Source organism: Schistocerca piceifrons, chromosome 4 (genome assembly GCF_021461385.2).
Source record: "Schistocerca piceifrons isolate TAMUIC-IGC-003096 chromosome 4, iqSchPice1.1, whole genome shotgun sequence".
Taxonomy (NCBI): domain Eukaryota; kingdom Metazoa; phylum Arthropoda; class Insecta; order Orthoptera; family Acrididae; genus Schistocerca; species Schistocerca piceifrons.
Window position 1 is genome coordinate 429,359,995 of NC_060141.1, and position 18,834 is coordinate 429,378,828.

An 18,834-nucleotide genomic window follows, 5' to 3' on the forward strand; every position below is an offset into this window, starting at 1 on the left:
TTAAGTTCAGATGGTGGTGTGTGGCCCAAGTACTGGAAGCTAGGAGCAAGGGGAGGAACAGAGGTATTCGTACGGTCCATGACATCAGGGAAGAGGGAATAATCAAAGTGGGGATCATCTGGGATGGAAGAAACATTGGAGAGGTGAGAGGCAAAGTGGTTGGCCTTACTGAGGTTGTCAGGAAAGGGACGGTCATCAAGGAGGAGAGGGTACTGGGGGGTGGGGCAGTTCCCAGTAAGGCAGTGGAAAGCAGACCAATACTTGGAAGAGTTGATGGGGAGCGTGGTGTTGAGTTGTGTACATGTTTGGCGCCAGGCACTGCGTTTCTTCGCAGTAAGCAGGTTGCGGATGTGTCGTCGTAATTGCAGGTGGCGGGTAAGTGTATCCCGGTCACGAGTGCAGAGAAAAGAGAGGTAGAGGCGGCGGGACTCTCGAAGGAGAAGGACAGCCTGTGGAGGCAGGGTGGGGCGGTGAGGGTAGATGGCTTTGGTGAGGATATGGGTGGCAACGGCGTCAGACAATGTCTGGTACAGGAAGGCAGCAGTGCGAGAGATGTCATCAGGAGTTTGGAGGGTAAGGCCGTGGCCGTCAACCTGGGTGTGAATGGAGTCCGGTAGGCATCCCAGTTGGCACGGGAGTAATCATGGACAAGTTTAGGAGGGATGTCGGGGCGAGGAGCATTGTGGGGATGGCGACCATTAGAGATAGTGAAGAGAACAGGAGCGTGGTCACTGCCAATGAGGTCAAGGACATCTGCGGTGATGCGCCCAAGGAATAGTTTGCTAAGTGCTGTGGATCATTTATTTACTTTATCCCCCTCCCTTAGCAGTATGTTATTCTGCGTTTGTTTGCCTCTCCCTGCTTCCTTTTTTATAACATCCCAGACTGCTTTGCTTTTATTCTCTGCAGTATATATTATTTTGTCATTAAATGACTTTTTTGGAGCAATCAGCACTTTCCTATAGATGTTTTTGTATCTATGATATAAATTTAAGAATTCCCCAAGAAACCTTTCAGCATCTGATTGAACATATGTCTGCGAGAGTGGAAGCTGTCATCAAAGCTAAGTGTCGGCCAACACTATATTGAATTTCAGCATTACCAATGGAGGGGGCCATGAACTTGTCATTTTCAGCCACGGGTCCGGATACTTTTAATCACACAGTGCACAATGTGGGCCTACAGCACAGGTAAGCCTAACTCACTATATTAACAGATTTCAGAAGCATGAATAAGTGCTTTAGTCTCACCATCGATGGCGATGCATTTTAGGTCCTTATGATTCTCAGCGCCAGAATGGATTACTGTACGATAAAATTCATAACTACTATAACTCATTCGGAAACTCACGAAATAGGTTTACTGTCAGTACAACTATAACATATGCTGACATCCTATCTAATTTTTCTGCCGTACATAGTGAGTGAATTAGCATATCTGCTGTCACCTAGCAGTATTTAGGCCGAGCAAATGGGGATAAAAGTCTGCCACACTGTGCTACCACCAGGTGGCACTGACATAAGCTTGTAGTTGTGCACACCGTGAATCGTTAACATTGTTGATCAAATCAGTACGTGGTAGAGCACATGCCCGCGAAAGGCAAAGTTCCCAAGTTACAATCTCGGTTCGGCACACAGTTTCAATCTGCCAGGGAGTTTCAAATCAGTACGTATTTGGCTCATAAGTCAATTATGTCACGCAAGTCGCGAATGCGCAAAAGCTGCTTTAAACGTGCACAAATGAAGTGCACGCGACCCTGATCTCAAGTTTCTTAGAGTCTAGAATAGCAGCAGCACTGTAGATTTAAGTGCCGTATCTTTCAGATTGCAGCATCTATGTTATGTTTAACAGCATTCAGAGAAAAATAACCAATAAATCCGCAAGGTGTCGAAAGTTAGGATGTTCACGTGCTTTTGTGCTCTTACTTAGCAGCCGCCACTGACTCCACCCGTAGATGTCCACGACCTATAGCTCATGCGCATGCCACTTTGGCAATGGTGGATGCAGGTGTGTTGCATAGGATCTACCTATTCTGTTTTTAGTACCTCATTGGATACCGTCAATGTTACTGCATCAACAGTTATTTTCTATTGGCTTTATTTGTGTCATGGACAAACAAAATTGTCCTTTACGTCTATAAGAAGCTCGTGTTAAAAAAAAAAAAAAAAAAAAAAATGGTTCAAATGGCTCTGAGCACTATGCGACTTAACTTCTGAGGTCATCAGTCGCCTAGAACTTAAAACTAATTAAACCTAACTAACCTAAGGACATCACACACATCCATGCCCGAGGCAGGATTCGAATCTACGACCGTAGCGGTCGCTCGGTTCCAGACTGTAGCGCCTAGAACCGCACGGCCACTCCGGCCGGCTGCTTGTGTTTCGTCTTAATGTTTAAATAAAGGTAACAGTAACAGAAAGAAAGAAATGTACAAGATACCACATTGTGAATGTGTAAATCGGGTACAGTTTGATGCTTTAACTGAAAAAAAGTTAGTCGCGAACCCTACTCAAACCTTGGCGATTCTGGATATCCGTTCCCCACGGCATTGTCGTCTCACTGAGCTAATAGGAAAGATCTGGTACAGCGCAGAGTTCATGCTAGCTGTTCTTGGTCACGTTGCACGCAGTTACAGCATTGCCAGAGCTATTGGTGGGACTAGTTTTTGCTAGATACACTTTTGGCTCAAACTGAAATGAGGAATCGCATGGCTAATGCCAAGTGTGGTATTGTTTCTACACTCTGTGTTATAAGAAAGTAATTATACACTGACTGAAAATTTTCGTCTGTGTCCCGACTCTTGTGTCCTTGTTCCGCCGAAGTTTTAGACCACTAGCCTATAAGTCCAGATTTTCTGAAAATTGGACGTGGCAACTCTAGTATAGACTGCCAGTTCTGCGAGATGGAGGCAGGATTTGTTCCTCCGCACCGATCCTCTCCCGTCGGGTGGCTTCAGTTCTCGTTTGTTTACGCCCGTGGCCGATAATCACGGTATTGTATCCGTCCCACAATGTTTATGTCTGTTTGTGTGAAATGGAGAGATTTTATGCAGATTGTAGGTGGAGGGGGGGGGGGGGGGAGGGGAGAAAGGAAAGGAAAGAGAAGGAGCTACTGATGTCAGCTGCATGGGGACTTTATGCAGAATCAGCGGTTACGAGCGAAAATCTGTGCTGGACCGGGATTAGAACCTCGAACCTCCTGCTTACTAGGCAGTTGCGTTAACCACTGCACCACCCAGACACAGCGATTATTGCAATTGTGCGGACTATCTCGGCACGCCTCTCGGCATATCTGCAGTCCCTGTCCGTGTTCTCTGTGCTCACTACTTGCGCATCCACTCTGGAGTTGGTGGACTCGTGCAGGCGAATCAGTTATATGAATGCATGGTGTCTGTTCTTTCAGACATTCTCCATGCATTCATATAATTGACTTTCCTCGATGTGCAATTAATCCACCGCCTTCAGTGCGGATGTACATCTACGTTCGACCTCCTGCGGGAATCTCGGAGTAGCGAGCATGGAAGACACCGACGGGGAGTGTGGATAGGTGGCGCTAGGTGGGAATGTGGGTCAGCCGAAAGGCATGCCGACATAGTCCGCGCAATTGCGATAAATACTGTGTCCAGGTGGTGCAGAGGTTAATGTAACGGCTAGTAAGCAGGACATCCCAGGTTCGAATCCCGGTCCAGCACAGATTTTCACTCACCTCCGATGATTCCACATAAAGGCCCGACGCAGCTGACATCAATAGTTCCGTCCCTTTCCTTTTGTTTCTCCTCCCTCCACCTTCAACTTATACAGGGTGTTACAAAAAGGTAAGGCCAAACTTTCAGGAAACATTCCTCACACACAAATAAAGAAAAGCGCTTAATTTCCATGTTAGAGCTCATTTTAGTTTCGTCAGTATGTACTTCCTCGATTCACCGCCAGTTGGCCCAATTGAAGGAAGGTAATGTTGACTTCGGTGCTTGTGTTGACATGCGACTCATTGCTCTACAGTACTAGCATCAAGCACATCAGTACGTAGCATCAACAGGTTAGTGTTCATCACGAACGTGGTTTTGCAGTCAGTGCAATGTTTACAAATGCGGAGTTGGCAGATGCCCATTTGATGTATGGATTAGCACGGGGCAATAGCCGTGGCGCGGTACGTTTGTATGGAGACAGATTTCCAGAACGAAGGTGTCCCGACAGGAAGACGTTCGAAGCAATTGATCGGCGTCTTAGAGAGCACGGAACATTCCAGCCTATGACTCGCGACTGGGGAAGACCGAGAACGACGAGGACACCTGCAATGGACGAGGCAATTCAGCGTCAGAGAAATTGCTGCTGTACAGGGTAACTTTGACCACGTCACTGTATGGAGAGTGCTACGGGAGAACCAGTTGTTTCCGTACCATGTACAGCGTGTGCAAGCACTATCAGCAGCTGATTGGCCTCCACGGGTACATATCTGCGAATGGCTCATCCAACAATGTGTCAATCCTCATTTCAGTGCAAATGTTCTCTTTACAGATGAGGCTTCATTCCAACGTGATCACTTTGTAAAATTTTCACAATCAACATGTGTGGTCTGACGAGAATCCGCACGCAATTGTGCAATCACGTCATCAACACAGATTTTCTGTGAACGTTTGGGCACGCATTGTTGGTGATGTCTTGATTGGGCCCCATGTTCTTCCACCTACGCTCAATGGAGCACGTTATCATGATTTCATACGGGATACTCTACCTGTGCTGCTAGAACATGTGCCTTTACAAGTACGACACAACATGTGGTTCATGCACGATGTAGCTCCTGCACATTTCAGTAGAAGTGTTCGCACGCTTCTCAACAACAGATTCGGTGACCGATGGATTGGTAGAGGCGGATCAATTGCATGGCCTCCACGCTCTCCTGACCTCAACCCTCTTGACTTTCATTCATGGGGGCATTTGAAAGCTCTTGTCTACGCAACCCCGGTACCAAATGTAGAGACTCTTCGTGCTCGTATTGTGGACGGCTGTAATACAATACGCCATTCTCCAGGGCTGCATCAGCGCATCAGGGATTCCATGCGACGGAGGGTGGATGCATGTATCCTCGCTAACGGAGGACATTTTGAACATTTCCTGTAACAAAGTGTTTGAAGTCACGCTGGTACGTTCTGTTGCTGTGTGTTTCCATTCTATGATTAATGTGATTTGAAGAGAAGTAATAAAATGAGCTCTAACATGGAAAGTAAGCGTTTCCGGACACATGTCCACATAACATATTTTCTTTCTTTGTGTGTGAGGAATGTTTCCTGAAAGCTTGGCCGTACCTTTTTGTAACACCCTGTATAATATGTGTCACAGCTGCGGATTCGGCGAGGAGTCTGTTCTTTGGGACACAGAAAGTACGCGTTCGTGTAAGAGAGGAGACTTGATGTAACGCTCACCGGCGCGCCGCTCCAGTAGGGCACGTCCCGCGTGCGCATGCGCGGCGCCCACAGCAGCAGCCAGAGGGCGAGCATGCAGACCGACAGCCCCAGCAGCAGCTCCAGGCCGGAGAGCGCGCACGCCAGCCGACGCGACCGGTACGCCCGTGGCCGCTGCGGGTCCAGCTCTGAAATGTGTGTTTACCTATTAGTCGCCGTTTTCTATGTGGCCCGCGCCCTAAAAGTGGCTGCAGGCCGTGTGTCACAGTTACTGTCTTTATCGTTGCAGTCAACTGTACACTATTAAAATTGCATTTATTGATTGTTCTGTCGGTTCTTGGTAGAATATTTCAAATATTATGAATCAAACACACACAACACTGGTGCAATATTCTACACTGTTTATTATTTGTTACACGAACCGGTTTTCGGCTGTTACGCCATTTTCCGGTAAAAAAACAAGTATGTGGTGCAGTGAAATTCTGTTGCATGAAAGATTTTAAACTAGTGCATGTACAGAGTTTCTCCGTTTCCACAGACGAAAAATGTTAGTGTTCGAATTAGGAATAAAACAAGAGAGATTATTTCAGTGTAAATTCGAAGCAAGATTATTTAACTAAAATAAAATATGTGACACATTAATTAATGAACTATAGACAAATTACAACAGCTGTACGTAGAAGAAATTAAGTGAACAATAAACTTTGAAGACATATTCCAAAGATATGGCCGAACAAAATAATCCTCTCTTTAATAGTTTCTATATTACAAAAAAAACCACATAAGCTAGCAGGTGAGTGAAGCTGCTGTGATTATACGAAGTAAAATTTTTTATGACAGCGAGAGAAACACTGGAATAAATGAACTGGGGCATGTGAGTAAGATGGGTAATTTACAACATGGCCTGGATGGGATTGTGAGTAGTATCTGCAGTTAGAAGTGGCGAGTAAGGGGACTGTGTCTGGCCATTCAGTACTAAGTTTGGTTTGATGGACATGTGTTCATTAATTTACATTATTTCAAGATAGTTCATCGCCCTTCCTTTATGGATATGATGTAATGTTTCATATTTCATCTTGTAACTATGGCCTTTTTTAAGCAAGTGGTCTGCAGAAGTAGAGTCTCCTCTTCCAAGTTTCCAACTTCTGTGCTGTCCCTTCAAGCGGGTACTTATTGCCCTGCCAGACTGACCTATACAGAATGTGCCACAATTACACGTAATTTTATGTACTCCACTCTTACATAAATATATATAAAATTACAGGGTGAGTCAAAAGTTGCAGTACACCCTGTTACGTCAAAAACCCTGAAGGAATGGGGAAATCTGAGTATTCCAGTAACCTATCTTACCGAACATGGACGCCAACTTGACATCGGCCTTCTTGAATCCAAGTCAATTCTTTTACGTGGAAAGGGGGTCGTATGATATATCAAATATTAGCAGTTTCTGACAACTTCATTACTGTAAACACATTCGAAGTAGTAGTTATGGTTCAAAAGTGACAACACGTTTTTGTTGCAGGCAACAGAAAATTGCTTTGACCAAGGAGGAGAGAACTGAGGTCAAATGGTTCAAATGGCTCTGAGCACTATGGGACTTAACTGCTGAGGTCATCGGTCTCCTAGAACTTAGAACTACTTAAACCTAACCAACCCAAGGACATCACACACTGCCATGCCCGAGGCAGTATTCGAACCTGCGACTGTAGCGGTTGCGCGGCTCCAGACTGTATCGCCTAGAACCGCTCGGCCACCCCGGCCGGCAACTGAGGTCATTCTGATGTCTGAAGAACGGAGTTTCCGTGTCATAGCGGCAGATTTTACTAGGCGGCACCCAGAAAGACCTCCAATTTCACACAACACTGTCAGATGCTTAATTTCGAAATTCCGATAAAATGGGACTGTGGCAGACAAGCCATGGAGTGACCATCCAACAAGGCGCTACTAACGAGATAACTTCAACATTTGTTTTGGCGTCGTTCGTGAAGAGTCCACACCGCAGCACATGACATTTGTCAGCAGAATGTATGATCGGCCAGTCATCGATCTTCCGAATCCTTCGTGCCTGTCAATGGCATGTACTCAAGATTCAACTACTCCAGAACCTAGCAGAGAATGAGCCAGACAGATGTATGCAGTTTTGCATGTGGGCCCTAGACCAAGTTCAACAAGATCCCTCTTTTGCTCAAAGTATCTTGCTCAGTGATGAGGCAAACTCTTTGTCAGTGGTGAAGTCAACCATCACAACCACAGGTACTAGAGTGACCAGAAGCCACAATGGATGCAACCTTTTGGTGTTGTAAAGTTATGGTATGGTGCAGAATATGAGGTACCCATGTAATTTAACCCATTCTCATTGAGCGAAACCTAAATGCTCAACGCTATCTGGAAATGTTGCAAGATGTGTTGTTTCCCTTTGTTCTGAATGGAGATAGCAGCTTTCTCTCTTAATTTCAACAGGATGCAGCTCCACCACACTACAGAGCAGTTTCAGTGATTAGATGATCAGTGTTCTGGTCAATGGACTGGCTGATATGGTTCTGTGGAATGGCCACCCAGATCACCTGATCTCACACCATTTGACCTTTATCTGTGATGTCATTTAAAGCAACTCGTATATTCAGAGAAAATAAGAAACAGACACCATGTCAAGCAACGCACTGAAGAAGCGTGTGTCAGCATTTCTGCGGAAATTCCTCTGCTAGTGCATGACGATTGGATTCAGCACCTTCAAATGTGCATTGACCGGGAGGGACACCACGTTGAACAGTCCAGCCCATAATTGCAACAAAAATGTGTTGTAACTTGTAAAACATAACTGCTACTTCGAATCTGTTTACAGGAATGAACTTATCAGAAAATGCTGATGTTATTTGATATAACACACGACCCCCTTTCCATTAAAAAAAAATTACGGATTCAAGATGGCGCCCATGTTCGGTACATACCGTAAAAGGTAATGATGATGATGGTGATGATATCCCATACTCCGAGGAGCGTAGGGGACGATGTGGAAGACCCGCACCGCCGACTAGGCGGAGGTGTAGACCGCCTAACTCACATTTTGCTGGAATATTCAGGATTCCCCATTTCTGCAGTATTTTTGACATAACAGGGTGTACTGCGACTTTTGACTCACCCTGTATAGTAGAATATTACACCAATGTTGCGTGTGTTTCATTCATACTGTAATAAAATTGCTTTCTTTTACAAGTAGTTATCCGTACAGCTCCAAAATTCAACACTACAGGATACTACTTAACTGCTAGAATTTAAAAGGTTTGAGCGATGCAGAGAAGAAATAAAGATAGAGGGAAGGAGAGAATGTACTACAGGAAAACAAGTATGTCTGTCTAGTCTAACAATGTGTTGATTACTTACGTTCGCTGCAGACTGTTATTCAATATTATTATACTCCAGTTTACAAACTATCGCCACGTCAACAAGCGGATTTGAGTAAAAGCTAATGTTTGGGACAAATCAGACGAGTAAATAATGCATTCTTGTGCTGCTTTTAGTTTTTTCAGGCAGGTGTACACAAAAAGATTTCCCATTTAGCAGCAAGACATGGAACCAGCAAGATTGATAATAATTGGAAACAAAATGTTAAGTCTTTCGTTTGTCATAATATACTGCCTGAAAAAAAGGAGCACCCAGAATGGGAGAAGGAATGAAACCAAAATGAAACCTCGCAGTTTGAGAGGGTGTGTAATTCCAATATCGACTCAATGTCACAAAGAACTTGGCAATATGAGCACTCTTATCATACACTCCTGGAAATTGAAATAAGAACACCGTGAATTCATTGTCCCAGGAAGGGGAAACTTTATTGACACATTCCTGGGGTCAGATACATCACATGATCACACTGACAGAACCACAGGCACATAGACACAGGCAACAGAGCATGCACAATGTCGGCACTAGTACAGTGTATATCCACCTTTCGCAGCAATGCAGGCTGCTATTCTCCCATGGAGACGATCGCAGAGATGCTGGATGTAGTCCTGTGGAACGGCTTGTCATGCCATTTCCACCTGGCGCCTCAGTTGGACCAGCGTTCGTGCTGGACGTGCAGACCGCGTGAGACGACGCTTCATCCAGTCCCAAACATGCTCAATGGGGGACAGATCCGGAGATCTTGCTGGCCAGGGTAGTTGACTTACACCTTCTAGAGCACGTTGGGTGGCACGGGATACATGCGGACGTGCATTGTCCTGTTGGAACAGCAAGTTCCCTTGCCGGTCTAGGAATGGTAGAACGATGGGTTCGATGACGGTTTGGATGTACCGTGCACTATTCAGTGTCCCCTCGACGATCACCAGTGGTGTACAGCCAGTGTAGGAGATCGCTCCCCACACCATGATGCCGGGTGTTGGCCCTGTGTGCCTCGGTCGTATGCAGTCCTGATTGTGGCGCTCACCTGCACGGCGCCAAACACGCATACGACCATCATTGGCACCAAGGCAGAAGCGACTCTCATCGCTGAAGACGACACGTCTCCATTCGTCCCTCCATTCACGCCTGTCGCGACACCACTGGAGGCGGGCTGCACGATGTTGGGGCGTGAGCGGAAGACGGCCTAACGGTGTGCGGGACCGTAGCCCAGCTTCATGGAGACGGTTGCGAATGGTCCTCGCCGATACCCCGGGAGCAACAGTGTCCCTAATTTGCTGGGAAGTGGCGGTGCGGTCCCCTACGGCACTGCGTAGGATCCTACGGTCTTGGCGTGCATCCGTGCGTCGCTGCTGTCCGGTCCCAGGTCGACGGGCACGTGCACCTTCCGCCGACCACTGGCGACAACATCGATGTACTGTGGAGACCTCACGCCCCACGTGTTGAGCAATTCGGCGGTACGTCCACCCGGCCTCCCGGATGCCCACTATACGCCCTCGCTCAAAGTCCGTCAACTGCACATACGGTTCACGTCCACGCTGTCGCGGCATGCTACCAGTGTTAAAGACTGAGATGGAGCTCCGTATGCCACGGAAAACTGGCTGACACTGACGGCGGCGGTGCACAAATGCTGCGCAGCTAGCGCCATTCGACGGCCAACACCGCGGTTCCTGGTGTGTCCGCTGTGCCGTGCGTGTGATCATTACTTGTACAGCCCTCTCGCAGTGTCCGGAGCAAGTATGGTGGGTCTGACACACCGGTGTCAATGTGTTCTTTTTTCCATTTCCAGGAGTGTAATTACGCTGCGCCTCCTCTGGTCTGGATGCATGCAGTGATTCAGTTGGGGAGGATGTGGTGAAGCTAATGCAAGCTGACCCAAACAACTATTGTAATTGGTCCTTCATTTCCTGGATACTGGCGCTGGGCTGGAGTTTGCGCATGAACTGGTCTCACACATTTTCTGTCAGGCACAGATCTGGGGATCTTGCTGGCCACAGGAGTACCTCAACATCATACAGACAGTTCATAGAGACCGTGCTGTGAGCATTGTCCTACTGAAAAATGGTACCACAATATTGATGCATGACAGATAACACAAGGGAACCTCTCCCCAGAATGTTGCTTACTAGCCAGCGATGTTTATCCAGGACAGTGCATAAGTGCAATCCACCACTCAACACAATGCGACGTTATCCATCAGCAGTCAATGCTTACCACTCACAGCATCACTCTGAATGCAGCCTTTTCTATCGTGGTGTTAGTTGCGGCCTATACATGGGACTGTATTTCCCTAATCCGGTTGCTGCTATTCTCACACCAATAGTAGTGGATGACAGAATGTTACAGGGAGCCCATTACTTGTTCTCGGATAGCAGGCTCAGATGCAAAGAGGTTCAGGTGTGCTTAGTGCACAGCGTAGTTATCCTCCCTTGTCAGTGGACGACCGGAACCTTAATGAAGAGTATGCCTGCTTTACCTTCCCATATTGTCCAACATCAGATCATTGTCACATCTGAATGCCCCAAAGATCTGGATGTTGCACGATTCAACCAGCCAGCCGAATGGAGACCCACTATGAGACCACTTTCGAACTCTGTCATGTGCTGATACCGCGTACTCATATGAGACAGTGTTATCTCCACGTCATTCACAGTGATATGACATTGTTCGCGATCCTTATATGCCCTACCGGGCCTGATAACAACACTAAACACGAGCAGCACTGATGCACTTTGATTGTTGCTCAATCTGTCAAGACAATTACAACTCTAATAATTCACGTACACACTTACCGTATGTATGTGTACGAAGTTACTTTGACATCTGACGTTGTCTACATGGCACTTCACTCTTTTTTTTAATCTACACTCATGCTCATAAATTAAGGATAATTGCAGAATGTGGTGCCATACAACGTGGCACTACACAAAACTGGCGCTAATAGCATAGGCACATAGGGAACACACACAACACAGATCTGTAAGTCCACGGTCTAGGTGATTGAGAAAACCGTCCCGAAACACGTGTTACAAAACGCCACCGTTTCCTGCGCATGTATCCCGACATCAATATAGGATATGATCACCATGCACACGTACACAGGCCGCACAATGGGTTGACATACTCTGGATCAGGTGGTCGAGCAGCTGCTGGGGTATAGCCTCCCATTCTTGAACTAGTGCCTGTCGGAGCTCGTGAAGTGTCGTATGGGTTTGAAGACGTGCAGCGAAGATTCGACCGAGAGCATCCCAGACGTGCTCGATGGGGTTTAGGTCTGGAGAACAGGCGTGCCACTCCATTCGCCTGATATGTTCTGTTTCAAGGTACTCCTCCACGATGGCAGCTCGGTGGGGCCGTGCGTTATCATCCATCAGGAGGAAGGTGGGACCCACTGTACCCCTGAAAAGGCGGACATACTGATGCAAAATGACGTCCCGATACACCTGACCTGTTACAGTTCCTCTGTCAAAAACATGCAGGGGTGTACGTGCACTAATCATAATCCCACCCCACACCATCAAACCACGACCTCCATACAGGTCCCTTTCAAGGACGTTAAAGAATTGGTATGTGGCTCCTGGTTCACGCCAGATGAAAACCCGGCGAGAATCACTGTTCAGACTATACCTGGACTCGTCCGTGAACATAATCTGGGACCACTGTTCCAATAACCATGTACTATGTTCTTGACACAAGGCTTTACGGGCTCTCCCGTCACTAGGGGTCAGTGGAATGCACCTTGCAGGTCTCAAGGAGAATAAACCATGTCTGTTCAGCCGTCTGTAGACTGTGGGTCTGGAGACAACTGTTCCAGTGGCTGCGATAAGGTCCCGAGCAAGGCTACCTGCAATACTCCGTGGCCGTCTGCGGGCACTGATGGCGAGATATCGATCTTCTTGTGTTGTTGTACACCGTGGACGTCCCGTACTGTAGCGCCTGGACACGTTTCTTGTCTGTTGGAATCGTTGGCACACGGAGGGCCCGTGCTACAACCTGCTGTGTTTGACCAGCCTCCAGTCGCCCTAGTATTCTACCCCTCATAACGTCATCAATATATGTTCTTTGAGCCAATTTCAACACACAGTCACCATTAGCACGTCTGAAAACGTCTGCACACTTACTCGCTGCAACGTACTCTGACGTGCACCAATACACCTCTGCATATGTGGACTGCTGCCAGCGCCACCTTGCGAAGACTGCTGGTCAAATGCACCGCATGGTCATTTCCCGAGGTGATTCAAACCCGCTAATTGCCCACCAGAGCGTTGTTTCACCATGTATCAGCATTATCCTTAATTTATGAGCATGAGTGTAGTTATGTCAATACAAAAGAACCCACGACAACTTTGCCGTCAGCTGAACCCTCCTAGACACTGCAGCTCCATGTTAATTCATGATGTACGTTACACCTAGTTGAGATATAACCATTTTATGCATATCGTGATGTACCAAAATTTAGATGTGTGACAACATACAGCGACTAAAAGAGTACTAACGCTTCATATGGGTCACACAAACTGCTATTGCACCTACAGCTCTACACTACGTCAGCTGGTAACGCTAAGTCATTGTCTTCAGTGAAGACCGTATGTTCACAAAGAGAAATTATCATTCAAAAAGTAGAGTTAAATGTGATTACGTCTGTTCTGTCCTCTGCTGACGAGTGATGAAACACACTTTTACGACACAGCTGTTTACTATAATAACTAAATAAAGTGTGTTTTTGAGAGAGAATGTCTTCACAACTTGATAACTGGAAACTGTCTGTCCTGGACAGTGTGTCAAGGAGCAGGGAATTCGGAACGGTCGTACGAGGCGAGGAGCTCGTAGGCACCTACTGGCAACCACAGCGATACAGTACCTTGTGAGCAGCCAGCTGTTGGAAGCGCAGCGGCAGATGTGGCTCACGGCGAAGACGACATAATAATTCGGCTGGCAGCGGTCACGGCAGGCGGGCTCCATTGCAGAGACCTGAAGTAGTTCTTGAGCCATTGGAGCCCGAGACAAGATGTTACAGACCAAGACAGAAACGCATTTGGTAATGCAACAGTCCATGATATTAGTAAGGAATGAGGAACTGTGGCATAAGCTAAACTCGCTGACAGCTAAAGTATCTGCTGATGAACTGTAACCCTACATGGCAGAGAGATAATCAAAAAGATGCCATACATCATAATAATGACACGTGCCACGGCAGAACAGCCATTTAAAACAACCTTCTGGAAGCGGTATGGAGATGAGTCATTGAGAGGATCAGAAATGATTTCCTGAGACCCTGACAACCATCTCCCAATCAATACGTCGAAGATCAGCCTCAGTTGCGAAAAGTTACTGGTCTTTACCCAGTTTCAGCTAGAGTAATCTAGCCTTCTTCAGAAGTACCAAATAAATTAATACATGCTAGAATAAGGCATTTTATACTTCTGAAGATGGCTAGATTACTCTAGCTGAAGCCTGGGTACAGACCAGTACCTTTTCGCAACTGAGACGGATCTTTGACGTATTAATTTTCTTGTGTTAGCAGAAGAGCCAACACCGTGATCCGAGTGGAGGCCGAAATGCACGCGTTTTAGCTCACGCAGGCTGGCGTGAGGAGGGAAGAACTATACTGACGTGAGGTCTGGAACATGACAAGGAATGAGAATTCAGAAAGCGGACGTAATTAGTTTGATACTTAACTTTAATCCATTAATGATGAACGTCGCTCTTGACTGTACACGATTCACAATATTATCTGTTCAAAATACATTTTTGAAGTAATTATAGTAACTGAATATGGGGCCTTGCTAGGTCGTAGCAAATGACGTAGCTGAAGGCTATGCTAAACTGTCGTCTCTGCAAATGAGAGCGTATGTAGACAGTGAACCATCGCTAGCAAAGTCGGCTGTCCAACTGGGGCGAGTGCTAGGGAGTCTCTCTGGACTAGACCTGCCGTGTGGCGGTGCTCGGTCTGCAATCACTGATAGTGGCGACACGCGGGTCCGACGTATACTAACGGACCGCAGCCAATTTAAAGGCTACCACCTAGCAAGTGTGGTGTCTGGCGGTGACACCACAAATTCACCACAGTTGCTGACAGGGCTGCAACATGTTAAAAATTCTTACATCTCCCAATCTCCACACCTTGGGGGCACAGCAGTGCAGCCTCTGTAAATCCTGAGTTGGATCTTCAGCATGCCGGGGGGGTGGGGGGGGGGGGGTTGGGGGGGGGGGCTAACCACCCAGACAAATTAGAAATCCAGCTTGGTTCTGATACGAGGTCATGTAGTGTAGTACTATATAGTAGTGTAGTCCAGAATTATAATTTAGAAAATCTGTCATATACCAATGTCGCATAGTGTAACAGACCAATATCGTGTGCCTTCTGAATTCCGGATGAACGGATACCTGTGCGCCAGATAGCCAAATGGTAGTAAGCAGACTTTTGTTTCTACTTTTTTTAGTTGTAAATATTCTATGTAGATTTTTCCTCCTTAAATAGCAGAATGCTTGTTTATTGCAAACACATTTGATATTATGTTAAAATATTATGTGCTATTCTTGCCAATTCATGCTGCAAAATTCGGTCCATTCTTTTATACAGGGTCAACATAAATAAAATTGACAAACTGCAGGGACGGATGCTGACTGGAAATGGAGAAAAAACGGTCCTATGAACATGTGTTCGGAAATGAATCATTGCCACGGTAGATGACGCTGATGAGTGAAAGTTCCTCTGACCAGGTGCCGTGTGTTGCTTGTATGTTGCAGAGTGTGTGATTGACACAGTACACTGTAAGCAGTGGAATGGTCAGGTGTTCATGTCGGGAATATAACCAATGGTGTTTGTGTATGGAAACCGTCGAGAGGCAGCATGGCTATACTAAAACAAGTACCCTCATAGACGCCAACCACATCACACAAAGTTTCAAGCCCTTTATGGGCGTTTGTGTTGTAAGTAGACCGTTTAGGTTTTTATATTGATAACGCCACATAGTGCTCTGTATGGAAATCACTGGCTGTGCTGTGTGCAGTCTGTGGCTAGTTTGCATTGTTGTCTGCCATTGTAGTGTTGGGCAGCTGGATGTGAACAGCGCGTAGCGTTGCGCAGTTGGAGGTGAGCCGCCAGCAGTGGTGGATGTGGGGAAGTGAGAAGGCGGATTTTTGAGAGCGGATGATCTGGACAGAGACAGTAAATTTGTAAGACTGGATGTCATGAACTGCTATATATATTATTACCTTTGAACACTATTAAGGTAAATACATTGTTTGTTCTCTATCAAAATCTTTCATTTGCTAACTATGCCTATCAGTAGTTAGTGCCTTCAATAGTTTGAATCTTTTATTTAGCTGGCAGTAGTGGCGCTCGCTGTATTGCAGTAGCTTGAGTAACGAAGATTTTTGTGAGGTAAGTGATTTGTGAAAGTTATAGGTTAATGTTAGTCAAGGCCAGTCTTTTGTAGGGATTATTGAAAGTCAGATTGCGTTGCGCTAAAAATATTGTGTGTCAGTATAAGCACAGTCATGTATAATTTTTTCTAAGGGGACGTTTCATATGTCGACCCTTAGCCGAGGATACCTCACTGGAATCTTCTGATTTTTTCTTGTAGTTTGTGCAATTAGTGCAGCCTTTGTTTATTGCTAGCGCGTAACTGTAGAGAGAATTTCCTTTGTAGTTGTAGTTTTTCATTCTTGTACAGTAAAACAGTTGTGGCATGCATGTAGATTTGCACCAAGTATTTCGCAGCTGCGCTTGCAATTAACGAGGTATTATTTTCAATGTTATGTTAATGTGTTTTCTTGTTTTGCTCTTCAAATTGTGTTTTTCTGTGTTGTCGTGTGAAATATTGTGACAATAATGGCGTGTGAAAAACGTAGTACTAGGCTCCAAAGTAAACTGAGAAATGACAGTGAAGACGAAAGCAGTGTGTTAGCGCCGCCGAGTAATGTTCAAAGTAGTAATTTGGTAATTGTGCATAGGGAAATGGAGCGGGCTGCAAATAATGGTGTAGGCAGTGAAACAAGTAGTGAACAGGGAAGAATTATCGATCGATCGGTTGACAACAGCTTGCCTGAGGAACCCGAAATGACAGGACACAATCTTGCAAATACTGTAGATTCAGGTTTTGCGTCCTCGCCGTTTTCTCAAATAAGTCAAGACACATTTTCTGCATTTCAAAATACGAATATTGCCGGTTCAAATGCATTGCCGAATAGCACTGAGGAACATGTTTCAGACACCAGTGCATTGTTATTACAATTAATGCAACAAATGGGACAAAAGCTTCAAAAGTTAGACACAATGGAATAACACCAGGGACAAACACAGCAACAGTTAGACACAATGGAACAAAATCAGAGACAAACACAGCAAAAGCTTCAAACGTTAGACACAATGGAACAAAATCTTCGGAAGTTAGACACCACACTTGAACAAACACCTGACGACTTAACTACTGAGTTACATAACATTGAATCGAAATGTCAAAAAGTCTGTAATGACGTAAAAACACAAATTTGTGAGCATTTTCAACCTATTTTTTCGCGGCATTAAAATGCATTACAGAATCACGAAGCAGCCATAAAAGAACTGCAAACCATTGTTCATGAAAATCATGAGACCTTGTGGGCTAAAATTGACTCAGTTGCATCTACCGATTCGGTTACTCAACTTGCAAAAACTCAGGAAAACTTAAAGGACACAGTAGATTCGATTTCAACACAAATGGACACTCTGAAACTTGGTTCAGAAAAACACACTGAGGAAATGTGTTCACTATCGGAGAAAGTAGCCGAACTTTCGGATCAGTTCACTAACTTATCTACAAAGGTAGATGATGATCTGAATGACACAAGACCCGTAGCCTTCGCTGACACAGAAGAGTATGAACAAATTAGAAAATTCAAACAAAATCTAATTAATACACAGTACAAAAGAGAAATCCGGAAGTACAAGATCAGTTGACGCAGGTAATACAAGATTACATATTTCAGAGGACACTCGCGCTCCAATACGGGAAGGGGGACATAGAAATACGGAACAGCCACAAAATAATAACACGAGGCACTTCGTAAATTATAAAAGAAATTGGCAAGGTACACCGAATTTTGAGATGGAACCGCCGAAACGAAGTAACAATGACCGATATGCGACTTGCCGACATGATGATTTTGACTATAAGCTGTTCATTACTACACATAAATTCAAAAAAATTTAAGAATTCTGGCAACGACATTCATCCACAAGCGTGGCTCCATCAATTCTCTCATTGTTTTCCTCCCAACTGGTCATTAGAGCACAGATTAGAATTTATGTGTGGCTACTTAGAGAATGAACCAGCTGAAAGAATGTGATCGGTCATTCACGATTGTCACAGTGAAGGAGAATTTTATCATGCCTTCCTCTCAGCATATTGGTCTCAAGCTACACAAGACCGAGTAAAACATGGCATCATAATGATGAAACATTTCGAACAATCTGAATTTTCCAGTCTTGTGAAATATTTTGAAGACATGTTGCACAAGAATCAGTACCTGTCAAACCCATACAGCCCCTCAGAACTCATCCGCATTTGCTTAATCAAATTGCCTGAACATTTACGATATATTATTTTGGCAGGACGTTGCAAAGACGACATTGAAGCTTTTCAGGGACTGTTACAAGAATTGGAAATTGACACTGACAATCGCGGAACACGAAAACAGGAACACAACAATTACAGGTCACATCCGTCACAATTCCACGATGAAAGAAATAATAACTGGACATGACAAGGTTATTCTCACAACACAAATCGTGATCAAAACAGACACCACCCGTATGACAACCGTTGGCAGAGTAGTAATAATTACAGGGAAAGATCACCTCTCCGCGGTAGTGACTATCACAGAGACAATCAGAGAAACAGACAATATGGGAACCAAAATAATTATTATCAAGGGAGACAGAAGAACTTTAGATGCAACGGTCCAGTGCGCAGTTACGATTCAGGGAGAAATTCTCCACCACTTGACCGACAAGAAAGAAACTATGGAATCTACCGACATGACGACAGATGATA

The 18,834-nt window shown here is 45.4% G+C and overlaps 1 protein-coding gene across 1 annotated transcript in view; it reads right to left on the reverse strand.

Annotated features, from left to right (window-relative positions):
* Nucleotides 1-18,834, reverse strand: part of LOC124795896 — a 164,038-nt gene that overhangs the window by 34,753 nt on the left and 110,451 nt on the right. The window contains exon 3 of the mRNA XM_047259976.1: nucleotides 5,420-5,586. Within this exon, the coding sequence (XP_047115932.1) occupies nucleotides 5,420-5,586 (167 nt within the window). The remainder of the gene's footprint in view (nucleotides 1-5,419; nucleotides 5,587-18,834) is intronic.